Source organism: Lepidochelys kempii, chromosome 11, assembly GCF_965140265.1.
Source record: "Lepidochelys kempii isolate rLepKem1 chromosome 11, rLepKem1.hap2, whole genome shotgun sequence".
Lineage (NCBI taxonomy): Eukaryota > Metazoa > Chordata > Testudines > Cheloniidae > Lepidochelys > Lepidochelys kempii.
The window spans coordinates 59,577,631-59,591,133 of NC_133266.1; the positions used below are offsets into that span (position 1 = coordinate 59,577,631).

At 42.2% G+C, this 13,503-nt stretch overlaps 1 protein-coding gene across 7 annotated transcripts in view; it reads right to left on the bottom strand.

Moving 5' to 3' along the window:
• Positions 1-13,503, bottom strand: part of ALS2 (alsin Rho guanine nucleotide exchange factor ALS2) — a 65,027-nt gene that overhangs the window by 20,943 nt on the left and 30,581 nt on the right. For all 7 annotated transcript variants that reach the window (XM_073306426.1, XM_073306427.1, XM_073306428.1 and 4 more), the window contains 7 exons: positions 13,350-13,478; positions 12,726-12,796; positions 12,154-12,220; positions 9,013-9,215; positions 8,805-8,870; positions 5,633-5,731; positions 4,827-4,991 (listed from right to left, as the gene is read on the bottom strand). In XM_073306426.1, the coding sequence (XP_073162527.1) occupies positions 4,827-4,991; positions 5,633-5,731; positions 8,805-8,870; positions 9,013-9,215; positions 12,154-12,220; positions 12,726-12,796; positions 13,350-13,478 (800 nt within the window). The remainder of the gene's footprint in view (positions 1-4,826; positions 4,992-5,632; positions 5,732-8,804; positions 8,871-9,012; positions 9,216-12,153; positions 12,221-12,725; positions 12,797-13,349; positions 13,479-13,503) is intronic.

The following is a 13,503-nucleotide window of genomic DNA, read 5'->3' on the forward strand; positions in this document are numbered from 1 at the left end:
GGGGGATTTCAACTATCCCCATATTGACTGAGTACATATCAGCTTAGGATGGGATGCAGAGATGAATGTTCTTGACACTATGAAGGACTGCTTCTCGGAGTAGCTAGTCCCGAAACCCACAAGAGGAGAGGCAATTCTTGATTTAGTCCAAAGAGGAGCACAGGATCAGATCAAGAGGTGAATATAGCTGGACCGGTTGATAATATCAATCGTAATATAATTAAGTTTAACATCCTCATGGGGAGAAAAACAACTCACCAAAAGAGCCCACCACAGTAGCATTTAACTTCAGAAAGGGCAATACACAAAAATTAGGAAGCTATTTAAACAGAAATTAAAAAGGTATAAGTCACAAAAGTGAAAGGCCTGCAACCTATGTAGAAACTTTTTAAAAACACCATAATAGAGGTGCAAATTAAATGTGTACCCCAAAATTAAAAAACATAGTAAGAGGATCAAAGAAGTGCCATTATGAGTAAACAAAATGAAAGAAGCAGTTAGAGGCAAAAAAAGTTATCCTTTAAAAACTGGAAGTTAAATCCTATTGAAGAAAATAAAAAGGAGCATGAACACTTGGAAGTCACGTGTAAAAGTATAATTAGGCAGCCCAAGAAAGAATTTAGAGAGCAACTAGCCAAAGATTCAAAAACTACAGCAAAAAAAAATTATGTACATCAGAAGCAGGAAACTGCCAAACAAGCAGTGGGCTCACTGAATGATGAAGGTGCTAAAGGAGCACTCAAGAAAGATAAGGCCATTGCAGAGAAGCTAAATTAATTCTTTGCATAGGTTTACACTGCAGAGGATGTGGGGAAGATTCCCACATCTGAACCATTCTTTCAGGTGACAAATCTGAGGAACTGTCCCAGATTGAGGTGTCAGTAGAGGAGGTTTTGATTAAACAAACTGTAATAAGTCACCAGGACCAGATGATATTCTCCCAAGAGTTCTGAAGGAGCTCATATATGAAATTGCAGACCTAACTATGGTATGGAATCTAGCCTTAAAATCAGCTTCGGTACCAAACGACTGTAAGATAGCTAACGTGACACCAATTTTTTTTAAAAAGGCACCAGAAGTGATCCTGGCAATTACAGGCTGGTAAGCCTAACTTCAGTACCAGGCACACTGGTTGAAACAATTGTAAAGAACAGAATTATCAAACACAGATGAACACAGCATGTTGGGCAAGAGTCAATACGGCTTTTGTAAAGGGAAACCATGCCTCACCAACTTATTGGAATTCTCTGAGCGGGGTCAAAGACATGGACAATGGGGATACAGTGGATATAGTATACTAGGACTTTCAGAAAGCCTTTGACAAAGTCCCTCACTGACGGCTCTTAAGCAACGTAATCATTCATGGGATAAGAGAGAAGCAAAGTAATCAATCAGGGATCAGTAACTGGTTAAAATACAGGAAACAAAAGGGCAGGAATAAATGGTCAGTTTTCAGAATGGAAAGAAGTGATTAACAGTGTTCCCCAGGGATCTGTACTGGGTCAGCACTGTTTAACATATTCATAAATGATCTGGAAAAAGGGGTAAACAGGGAGGTGGCAAAATTTTCAGACGATACAAAATGATTCAAGATAGTTAAGTCCAAAGCAGACTGCAAAGAGCTACAAAGAGACTCACAAAACCGGGTGACTGGACAACAAAGTGGCAGGTGAAACTGAATGTTGACAAATGCAAAGTATACACAATCCCAACAATACATACAAAATGATGGGGTCTAAATTAGTTGTTACCAATCAAGAAAGATCTTGGAGTCATTGTGGATAATTCTCTGAAAACATCTGCTCAATGTGCAGCAGCGGTCAAAAAAACTAATATTAGGAACCATTAGAAAAAAGGGACAGCGCATAAGACAGAAAATATCATAATACTACTATATAAATCCATGGTATACCCACACTTTGAATACTACATGCAGTTCTGGTCTCCCCATCTCAAAAAAAGATATATTCAAAATGGAAAAGGTACAGAGAAGGACAACAAAAATTACAGGAGATACGGAAGGAGACATTAAAAAGGCTGGGAATTTTCAGTTTGGAGAAGAAAGGACTAAGAGGGGGATGTGATAGAGAGCTATAAAAATTGTGACTCGTGCAGAAAAAGAATAAGGACGCATTATTTACTCCTTCACATAACACAAGAACCAAGGGTCAACCCAATGAAATTAATAGGCAGCAGATTTAAAAACAAACACAAGGAAGTACTTCTTCACATAATGCAGTCAACCTGGGGAATTCTGTGCCAACTTTGTGGAACTCATTGCCAAGGGATGCTGAAGGCCCAAACTATAATGAGGTTCAAAAAAAGAACTAGTTAGGTTCATGGAGGATAGGTCTGTCAATGGCTATTAGCCAAGATGGCTAGGGATGCCACCCTGTGCTCTGGAGTCCCTAGCCTCTGATTGCCAGAAGCTGGGACTGGATGACAGGGTGTGGATCACAAAATAATTACCTGTTCTGCTCATTCCCTCTAAAGCACCTGGCATTGGCCAGTGTCAGAAGACAGGATATTGGGGTAGATGGACCATTGGTCTGACCCATTATGTTCTTATTTTCAGAAACTGAAAGTTTTAATAAAGCAGAACACAATAAGCCAACATCTAAGCAAGTAGACCTAAACAACTGCTGCAGAAGTAACAAGGGAAAAGCCTGCTGGCTGATCTGGATCAGCATAAACTGAGCTTTGGAAAGAGCCACATAAAAGGAGATCCTTACTGATGTGAGGCATGTGCAGAGGGTGAGTGAATGTAAGGAAATCTTATTTTGTTTTATCTAACCATCTTTTTTACCCAGACCTCTTGACTGAATCTTTGATTTCATGACAAACTAACCTGCCCTCACTTGAGCGGGCCCACATTATATACTGGGGTAGGACCAATAAGGGAGGAAGAAGGCAAGTTCCACAGGCTGCAGTTAAATTCAAGAGGATATGGGGGGAGAAAAAAAACACGGTCAGAATAGTCATTTGGTTCATGGACTAATTATATTTAAAGCAAAGGGCTGAAATAAACCAATCAGACATTCATTTTGAGGGTTCTGCAGTATCAAACAAACATTGAGAAAATAAGAGCCATTTTGAAAGAAAGATATTTTGGATAACAACTAAACCTGATTGCTGTCATAAATAGATTAGAGGATCTGAGTTATTTCTTACACATAAACATATGAATCTTTCAAGGCCACTGAAAGACACACGCAAAGGAGCCTTTCCTTTCCAAGTAAAAGGGATCAGCTTAGACTGTATGAATTTAATTGTATGCTTGGAAGTAGATCTAACACTCTCTTCATTTTTTAACTGTCCCTGAAAAGGCATATGGTTTTATGCATTTCATGGTCTTCAATTAGTAAGTGAAACCAACTTACAAATGACTTTAAAAAAAAACAAAAAACCAAAACAAAGAAACAAACAAAAAAAACCAAGGGAGCCCAATGACGACTAAATAAATATAATTTTGCCTATGGAATATTTTGCTTTGGCACTCAAGAAAATACAGCCATGATAGAGAGGAAGCTCAATAATGTATTTACCCAAAAGAAAAAAAAAAAGCTGCTTGCCACTTGGTACCATGGCCTAGTGGGAGATGCTGGTTTGATTCATGGTTTCAGCCACTCCTGTCTGGTTGGGACTTGTTAGGAAGCAGATGCAGTAGGCTAAGCTTCTGGGACGGAGGAGGGGAGAGGTAAATTTCAGGCTTTGCTCAAAGTCACTATCACTGCCCAATAAGACACTAATGGATGAAAGCAGTCTATCCATTCCTTATTCACAGTGCCTTGAGTAAACATACTGAAAGAAATCTTCCTACCCAAAAACCAATGTTTAATTAAAGTTAAAGAAATATAAAATTCCACATTGCCTTTGATTTTTAATTATCTACAGAGGTGGCAGTGAAAGCTACTTTCTGAAGTCTCCTCCAAAATTCCTAGCTTTTCATAAAGCCAAAACTGAATTTGCAAGTGAAGAGTATTTCAATAGCAAGAATGGCAGGCCCGATATGTGGTTAAGTATTATGGAAGTCTGAAGAATTGTGAGGAAAGTACCTTATGATCAGGACCAAATGTGAAACTGATGTTAGGAACAAACTACAGAGGCCAGAACAGTTTTCCCTCTCATTAAAAACCCAGACCCTGGGTCATGGCTTTTCACTCTTCTACCTCGTAGATGGGCTTTCAGCTCTGAACTAGGACCAGCCACCTTAGCTTCCACGAAAAGCTCTTAGATTGGAGAAAGGAGACCTTGGCAGAGAGGGTTCAGGTGTTTTGTACAGGTGGCTCCTATTTACTTACCTCTGCTCATATAGAATCAGGGGTTTTAAGTACACTCCTGCTACTTACCCCATCTTTTCATTTTGCTCATTCATGAGGAGATGAAGTAACTTGCCCCCAGCTGCCAGAATGAATCAGTGGCTTTACCTGGATTAGAATCCAAGATGACCTAGTTCCTAAATCTTTACTCTAATCAATGGGCAACTCAGCCTTCTGGCTGATGGGATGAGAGAACACTATATATGCCATTTGCAAAGCATGCAGATGTATGGATGGTATTGAAGAAGCTATCACAGTCAGTGCCACACTTCAAGCAGAAGTATGATAGAGAGCATGTAAAAATATTGGTTCAAACAAAAGCAGTGGAATGGAACTCATACTCTGAGCTCCTAATCATCCCCCATCAGCCCCAAAAGCCTACAATGGACTAAAGTCAAATTACAGGAACTGAAAACACAAAGAGATATCTACTGAACATTTTCCCCCCAAGTTTATGTAGTTTTGGGTCAGATTAAAAGTTTAGGATTCCTGCTATCAACACATTACCTTGTGATATCATCGAAGACGCCATATCCAGTCTTCTTATCCATCACCCACTGGCCAATGAACATACTGGGAGAGGAAGATGTCAGTTTGCCACTGCGCAGGAGACCATGCCCATGACGCACATTGTCCTGAAAACATCCTTCATACACCTCACCAGTGGCATAGCTGTAATGACAAAAAGAATGGATATGGTTCTTATGATCTGTATTCTTTCATCCCAAGGTTTTCTGGAATAGATACTGAATTTTTCCCTTTTCCTTCAGAGACTGCACTAAACCCAAGCACAATTCTGGAATCAGATTAACAAATATGATTAGGAGGTGAATAAAAAAGGGTTGCTGCTTATGGGTCACTATAACAATGTTAAGAGCCTTTCTTAAGTGAGACATGAAATACCATGAGACATTTGTCACAACGCATTTCAAGAGAAAACTTGCAGGTTGAAAGAAGGAAGCACCATTAAAACAGAGACAGTGTAACAGCTATCAAGAGTGTGTGTGTGTGTGTGTGTGTGTGTGTGCACATGTACAGTAAGAAAACTCCCAAAAAATCTGGAAATTAAGCCATAGTAACTGCAGCCAGGAGTTTGGGAATATGAAACTAGCAATAGGAATGCTAGTGTGGAGACCTGAAACATTAGCCCTCCCCACTGGAAAGAAAACAGATCTAGTGCACCAACCAAAAGGGAATAAACTGCTACTGAAAGCTGCACTAAATATGTTAGCTGAAGTTCAAATAGTTATTGTTCCTTCTTGAACCATACTCTTGCAAGGAGCACAGATTATCTTAATGAAAGAAGGCATTACCTGTAGACTCCTTGTCCACACATTTTGCCCTCCTTCCAGTATCCCACATAATGGTCATCCTTGGTCAATGCTTTGTTTGGTATTTTGTATTCACCATACCTGCCAATGCATGAAGATCAAACAAGTGCAGTCATGATACAAATGTACAGACAAATCCAAACTCAGTTATTTACAAAAGCAGGCACAGAACCAAAACCAACATATTTCAACATTAGACTGCACTGGGTGGCTCTGTCTCCAGCTCCAGCAGTTAGAAATAATTTTTTGTACTGAAAAAAAGGAAGAAGTTCTAAATCACTAGGTTTATTTATTTATTTATTTATTTTACTGTGTACTGTTTTCCACACATTTAGTTCTGGCCTGTAGTAAGTCTTCTCTTGCTCCATCAGTGCTTAGGCTTTTTGTCCTCCACAGTGGATCCCTGCAGCACAACAATTTGCAACTTTTCAGTAAAGCTATGGAAATTCAAGTCACTGGTGGTGTAGCAAGGCCTCAGTCTACTCTTTGCAAGAATCTCTCTTATTTCAGATCCTAAGGCAGAAGTGGGCAAACTGCGACCCTCCAGCCCAGCCCCTGAGCTCCTGGCCTGGGGGGGCTAGCCCCTGGCCCCTCCCCTGCTGTTCCCCCCTCGCCCGAGCGCTTGCTGGGCAGCACAGTTGCCCAGTGCTCTGTGCTGTGTGGTGGCGTGGTTGGCTGCAGCTGGGCAGCACGGCTGCCTGTCCTGCTGCTCTGGGCAGCGCAGCTGCAGTGTTGCCAGCCACCAGTGCTCTAGGTAAGGGGGTGCGGGGGTTGGATAGAGGGCAAGGGAGTTGAGGGTGGTGGGAGTGTGGATAGGGGTCAGGACAGTCAGAGGGTGGGGAACAGGGGGGTTGAATGGGGGGGCAGGGGCAGCCAGGCAGGAGTTCCAGGGGCGGTAAGGGGACAGGGAGAAGGAGTTGTTGGATGGGGCAGCGGTCCTGGGGGGCCTGTCAGGAATGAGAGGAAAGGTTAGATGGGGTGGCGGGGGGCAGTCAGGTGCAGAGGGTCCAGGGGCGGTCGGGGGCGTGGATGGGGCAGGGGCCGGGCCATGCCTGACAGTTTTGGGAGGCACAGAGCCTCCCCTACCCGGCCCTCCATACAATTTTGGAAACCAGATGTGGCCCTCAGGCCAAAAAGTTTGCCTGCCTCTGTCCTACGGGCTGGTCTTCACTCCGGGGAGAGCAATGTTGCTGCAATTGATGCAGCAGGGGTTCATTTAGCGGGTCTAGTGAAGACCTGCTAAAAACTGATGGCAGTGCGCTCTCCGGTCAACCCCGGTATTCCACCTCTGAGAAGAGTAAAGAAAGTTGACCGAAAAGCGTCTCCTGCGATGCAGCACAGTGAAGACACTGGGGTAAGTTGACCTAAGCTACGTCAACTCCAGCTACACTACTCCAGTGATGTAAATAATGTAACTTAGGTCGACTTATACCAGTAGTGAAGACAAGCCCTAAGTCTGTCTCCATTGCCTGTGCACTGCTCAGGTAAAACAGACAGCTCTGCCTTCAGTATTATTGCAAGCTAAGTTCTTAGATCTCTTTTTACCTTTATGGGTCAGTCACAAAAGCGGTTATTTTGGCTATGGACTTAAACATTTATAACCATTGAGAATATCTGAAGGAATAAAAGGATTGTAAAAAGCATCTAGCTAGATGGGGAAGATGGCACAGGTCTTCAATATGCTTATGAAGTGCCAGAGGCTCAAGATGTTGGTGCTGCTGTCTTTCCAGACTGGCTTGTGGTTGGGTAGATGGTTCAGACAGGAAGTAATGGACAGCAAAGTATTCAACACTGACCACATGAGCTGCATACTCCCAAATATGTGTAGTGGTGTTTAATTACAAAATTAGTATTTCTAATCCTAACTACAGCTTAGGTTTATTAGCTCTAGGTTTTTGACCTAGAGAACTCCCCCCTCTCCCTTTTTTTTTTAAAATGGATATTCCTGAGATACACTGTTGGCTGTGAATGACCAAATGGTCAGTTGGGGCTCTTAGATCTGTTATCTTGAGCTAGAGAGTTTAGGAAGTTGTCTGGAGGCTGTAAACATTCCAATCTTCCAGCCCCTACAGGTTCAATTACATACATTAGGAAATCCTGCTACAATGTCTAGGCTGAAGTCCCTTATGAAGCCATAAATTCCTTTTAAGTACCTAATATAACCACAGTTGTCATTATCCATATAAAATGTCTATTCCTCTTTTGAAAACTATTAAGCTCTTGGTTTCAATGATATAGCGTAGAAGGAAATTCCATGGGTTAAACTATATGTTGTACACAAAGTTATTCCTTTTTATCATTTTAAAATGCTGCTTTTCAATTGTATTGAATAGCTCCTTTATCTTGTATTATGAGATGGGAATGCCTATTTATCTATGTTTTCCTTCTCTATACTATTCATTTTACATATCACTATCATGTACCCTTTCTTGTTCATCAACTCTCTTAAAAGCAGTCCTAACCTCCAGGCTTCTCTTTATGGAATCCTTTGCCTTTTTATTTCTTGTTGCTTTTCTCCAGGCCTTTTCTATTTCTACTCTTTTGAGACGAAGTGACTAGAACTTAATACACTATTCAAGATGATGGTGCACTCCTAACTTATATAAAGGCATTATATGCCTTTTGAAAGAGCAAATAAAGATAATGAAGCCGAATCATTTAAAAAAAAAAAAATCTTCAGATACAACAGAAGGCTTACCTGGTAAGCAAAGATAAGAAAAGCATCAGGGGTAGCTGTGTTAGTCTGTGTCCACAAAAAAAAAAAAAGAGTCTGGTGGCACCTTAAAGACTAACAGATTTATTTGGGCATAAGATTTCGTGGGTAAAAACCCACTTCTTCAGATGCATCTGAAGAAGTGGGTTTTTACCCATGGAATCTTATTTCCAAATAAAGCTGTTTGCCTTAAAAGATAAGAAAGTTGACCGATTTTTGCAGTTGACTGATCCTTCTTAAGGGAAGATGACACAGACTCGCTTGCCCATCTCTCACCATCCCCTCCTCCACTTCCAAACTTCATTTGTTTTTGTATTGTTTACTTACAGACAGCAAGCTTTTTACATACACACAACCTTGATCTAAAAAGAGAGATAACACTATCTACCATAAACACTTTCTCTGTGCTCTAGCTCAGAGGGTAGTGAACTCTGCTCTTACCCATCTTCCAGGCCATTTCGGAACATCCCGGAATACCTCCTTCCATCAGCCCATCTTAGGATCCCTCTGGAACACACGTACACCCACTACAGTTAAGCCAGTTTCACTAGTATTTCATGTTTTATGCAAGGAAAATAATGATTATTTTTCACAGCACCCGAACTACCTCTTCCTATCCCATTCAAATGTTGAGTTTGAATGCTTTTACCTGCCATGGGGTTTCCCAGAAAGCCATCGCCCATCATAGGTGGCATCTTTAAGCCGTGGGTCCTTGTAAAAGGTGTATTTTGCACTACGTGAAATAGGGGGCTCCTGCCTCTGAATATTCCCACCACTTCCATAAGGTGGTAAGTCAGATGTCCCCCTTAGGGCCTGATCCACAGCTTGGCTTATAGCCCTCAGCCACTTTGTCTGAAATACAGTTTATAGAAGAGTTTATTAGTAATCCATAGTCTTTAGTAATCCATCTCTCTTTACATAGGTATTACTGCAGGACATATGTAGATAAAAATATAAGACTTTTTAGTTCCTTGGATGAATACTGCTAACATGTGATACCTATTCACATAACAGAGGTGTATCTTGTCTCACAGGTATTTTCCCCATATCCCCTGTATAGAAGGATGCTTAGTATCACCACACACTCCCACACCATGGAGGAGGAGGAAGAAACAGAAGAAAAATATATAAGGAAAGTTACCTGCAAATCACACAAGAAATCCAAAGCAACTATAAATATCTGTATCTCATGACAGTCATCCAACAGAAAAAAAACCAAAAAGTGAAACTGCAACAACAGACTGCCACCTCCAGGAAAAAAACATGGCACCAGTACTTACCACTTGGACGCTACATGACACCTGATCTTGATTAAGTTTGATGACTACCCCTAACTGGAGCTGAATTATCTTTACTCTAAGGGCACAGGTGAAAGTAAGCCGTTCCGGTTCGGTTCGGCGTACCGGAAAGAGCTGGTACCCTGTGCCAGACTGGACCGGCTTTCCCATGCTGGTGATTTAAAGGGGCCGGGGCTCCCTGCAGCAGCCAGAGCCCCAGGCCCTTTAAATCACTGCCAGAGCCCTGCCACCACTACCCCGGGGCTCGGTAGGCGATTTAAACGGCCAGGGGCTCCGGATGCTGCGGGGAGCCCCAGACCCTTTAAATCATCGCCCAACCCCCGCTGCCGGAGCCCCAGGGTAGTGGCGGCAGGGCTCCGTCGGCGATTTAAAAGGCCTAAAGCCCTGGGCCCTTTAAATTGCCCCTGAGCCCCAGGGCTCCCAGCTGCCTCTGCAGCTGGTAGCTCTGGGGGTGATTTAAAGGGCCCAGGGCTCCCAGCCGCCTCTACCACAGCTGGAGTCCCAGGGCCTTTAAAGCTTGATTTAAAGGGCCCAGGTATTTAAAGGCCCTGCCTCTTCCGGTTGAGGCCACGCCCCTTGCTCAGGACTCCGGCATACCGGTAAGTCCTTTAAGTTACTTTCACTCCTGTCTAAGGGACTGAATTTCTACCCCTCCACAGAACCTGGTACCATACTAACATGTGGAGAACCTGAAGAATTATTCCAGCGATTCTGCCTTGAAGAATTCTTTCACAACTATGATGACACCACTCACAATTACTATGTCCTCACTGACAATCATAAGAAAAAAGAATCATCTGACTGGATACCAGGGTGGACAAAACAACGCTCTTGATCATTACATGGATTGCTCCGGGGGGGGGGGGGGGCGGGGGGGGCTTCCGAAGGATGAGAAATCCTTAACATACACCAACATCCTTCACAGTGACAGCATAGCTGCCTGCCTCAAAATATTTACAAGACCATGGACAACCCTCAGATAGCCACCCAAACACATCAAACTCAGCCAATTTCATTCTTGCCCAGAACAATTTTACATTCAACAAACATTTTGTCCAAACCATGGGAACAGCCATAGGTCCTAGGACTGCTTCCCAATATGCCAACCTCTTCATGGGCCCCCTTGAAGAGAATTTGTGGACAAATGCACCCAAAACCAATGAAATACCTTAGATATATTGATGCTATTTTTATCATCTGGACAGACGACTTACATTCCCTCAGATTTCAGCAACCACCACTTCTTCATTAAACTCTCTGTGGGACACATGCATCAACTTCCTGGACACCACAATCAGCTTCAAACAATGGAACCGTACGGACAACTATATACAAGGACCTCCCAGATCACCACACCTATCTTCCTAGATCCAGTAACCTCTCAACCAACCATCCCAAGAAATTGCTACAGCCAGGCACTTAGACACCACAGAAGATGCTCTGAGAAGGAAGTCCGGGATACACACCTTAAAATACACAAGACCACCTTCATAACAAAAAACAATACAAAAAAAAAACCCCCACGCTTCACCAGAGAAGTAGATCACATCATGGAACAGGCCACCCAAGTACTCTGACAGAACCTGCTTCAATACCTACCACCCTACAATGAAACCCATATGGGGTATCAAACTACAACCCATACTCAATGGGGACCCCATCCTGAAAGAAATCTTTCCTGAACCCCCCACTTCTGGCCTTCATACATCCCCCCAACCTCTCCAAGCTCATCAAAAGCAAGCTACCCACAGAGCGGGATACACCTACTCAAAACTGTACCAGACCCTGCCAGAACAACAGATGCAAAACCTGCAGACATATCTCCACTGCTACAATGATCAACTCCTCCCATAACACACCTTTCAAGATCTAGGGTCCTACACATTTCTATCACTACACGTGGTCCTCACCCAGTGCACTAAATGCTTATGTGTGTGAAACCAGACAATCATTACAATCTTGAATGAACTCAGAGGAAAATGATACAAGACAAAAACATTGTATCACCTGTTGATGAACACTTTTCACAAAACCTTCACTCTATACCTGACCTCTCAGTCCTCATCCTTAAAGGAAACATGCACAACACTTTCAAAAAACAAGACTGGGAGTTTAAATTCGTAACTTTGTCAGACACTAAAATTCATGGTCTTAATAAAGTCACTGGATTTATGTCTTACTACACTAATCTATAAGCCATTACGCCCCCACCCCTCTGTTTTTGTCCTATTACTACAGAGATGTTAACAGTCCACTCTACCTTGATTGGTCCCATAGAATATGCGATAACTACTTACTTATTCTAAACTATCTGTTCAATCTTGTATTTAGCGGTGACACTCTGACTATGTTTCCCAGATCTGAAGAACTCTGTATAGCTTGAAAGCTTGTCTCGCTCACCAACAGAAGTTGCTCCAATAAAAGATATTAGCTTAACCACCGTGTCTCTCTAGCGTCACCAGAGGTAATTAAGAAGTTCTGCATCTGCCTACCTTTTCCTGTGGTGTTGATGAAAGAAGAATGAAGTGTTCCTCTGGTGTAGTAACCTTCAAACCATTCCTAAGTGCAAAGAAGGATAAAACCATTCAAGAAAAGACCTTTCACTAGCTGGTGAAATTTTCAGCCTGGAAAAATAACCTAGATTTCTTACCAAAGGAGGGATAGGTTAGCTTTTTTTTTTTTTTTAAAATGACTGTTACAGTGAACATCACTTAGCTTTAACTGCCGGTTTAAAAGAACAGTAACAAGGAGTCTCAGAAATTGCTCATTTTTGCACTTTTCCTCATCTCCTCAACTGTAAATCACATGAGTGCATGAACAAGTACAAAACAAGAATATAGGATTCTGCTATTTTAACCAAGCACAGTGAAATACGAAAATAAATAAATAACTAGAACTACATTAGAAGAATATATGGACCAAGGACACATCCCGTACCATGCCTGGCTTACAAGACTTAGTCCAAATGGTTGCAAATTTTATTTCTTATTATTAATTATTTAGGAGCATCTGACTATTTCAGCAATAAAAAAAGAATGAACCCTAGTTACAGAGGAATACTCACACATTACCAGCTTCTTCTGAAAGAGCCTCCACCCACAGCGTGGAAAGGGGGAAAATATGATGTGTTGAAAACTGTAGCAAGGGGAAGGAAGGGGGAAAACAAAAAATAAATTGCTCATACCCCCATTTGCCCCAGCCCAAATTCCTTATGATGCATCTTCCCCTGCAGTTTTGTCTCCCCGCAGCTGAGAATGCGCTTGAGACTTGTGCCCTGAAAGCTAGTTGTTCCTACAAGTGCCAGCTGCAAACCATGACCCCTGTGAAGCCATAATGAAGACTCTGACATATGAATATTTTTTATGTTGGACACACAGGGTTATTTCAACTCTTTGGAAACAGGCAACACTTCTCACTTTTAGGTATCCCAGCACCATCGTGAGACACAATATAAAAACCTAGATTAAGAATGACAGACTCACCATATGACAGGTTTCAGAGTAACAGCCGTGCATCCGATGAAGTGAGCTGTAGCTCACAAAACCTTATGCTCAAATAAATTGGTTAGTCTCTAAGGTGCCACAAGTACTCCTTTTCTTTAGACTCACCATATGGAAATATTGTCACATGCTTTCAACCAGCTGGGGTAAAAATAGTTCAGTTCTGAGAGCTATGGGAGCTGGCTCACCTGAGCATGGACAAGAGCATCATTAAAGAGGATGAACCAGTTCACCGAGAATCTCCCAGCATGCTGTAGGGACAACCCCCGATTACTGCTTTCACAGATTAACCGACGTTCTGGTCTCCTCAAGGAATCCTACCATTAAGATTTAAAAAAAAAA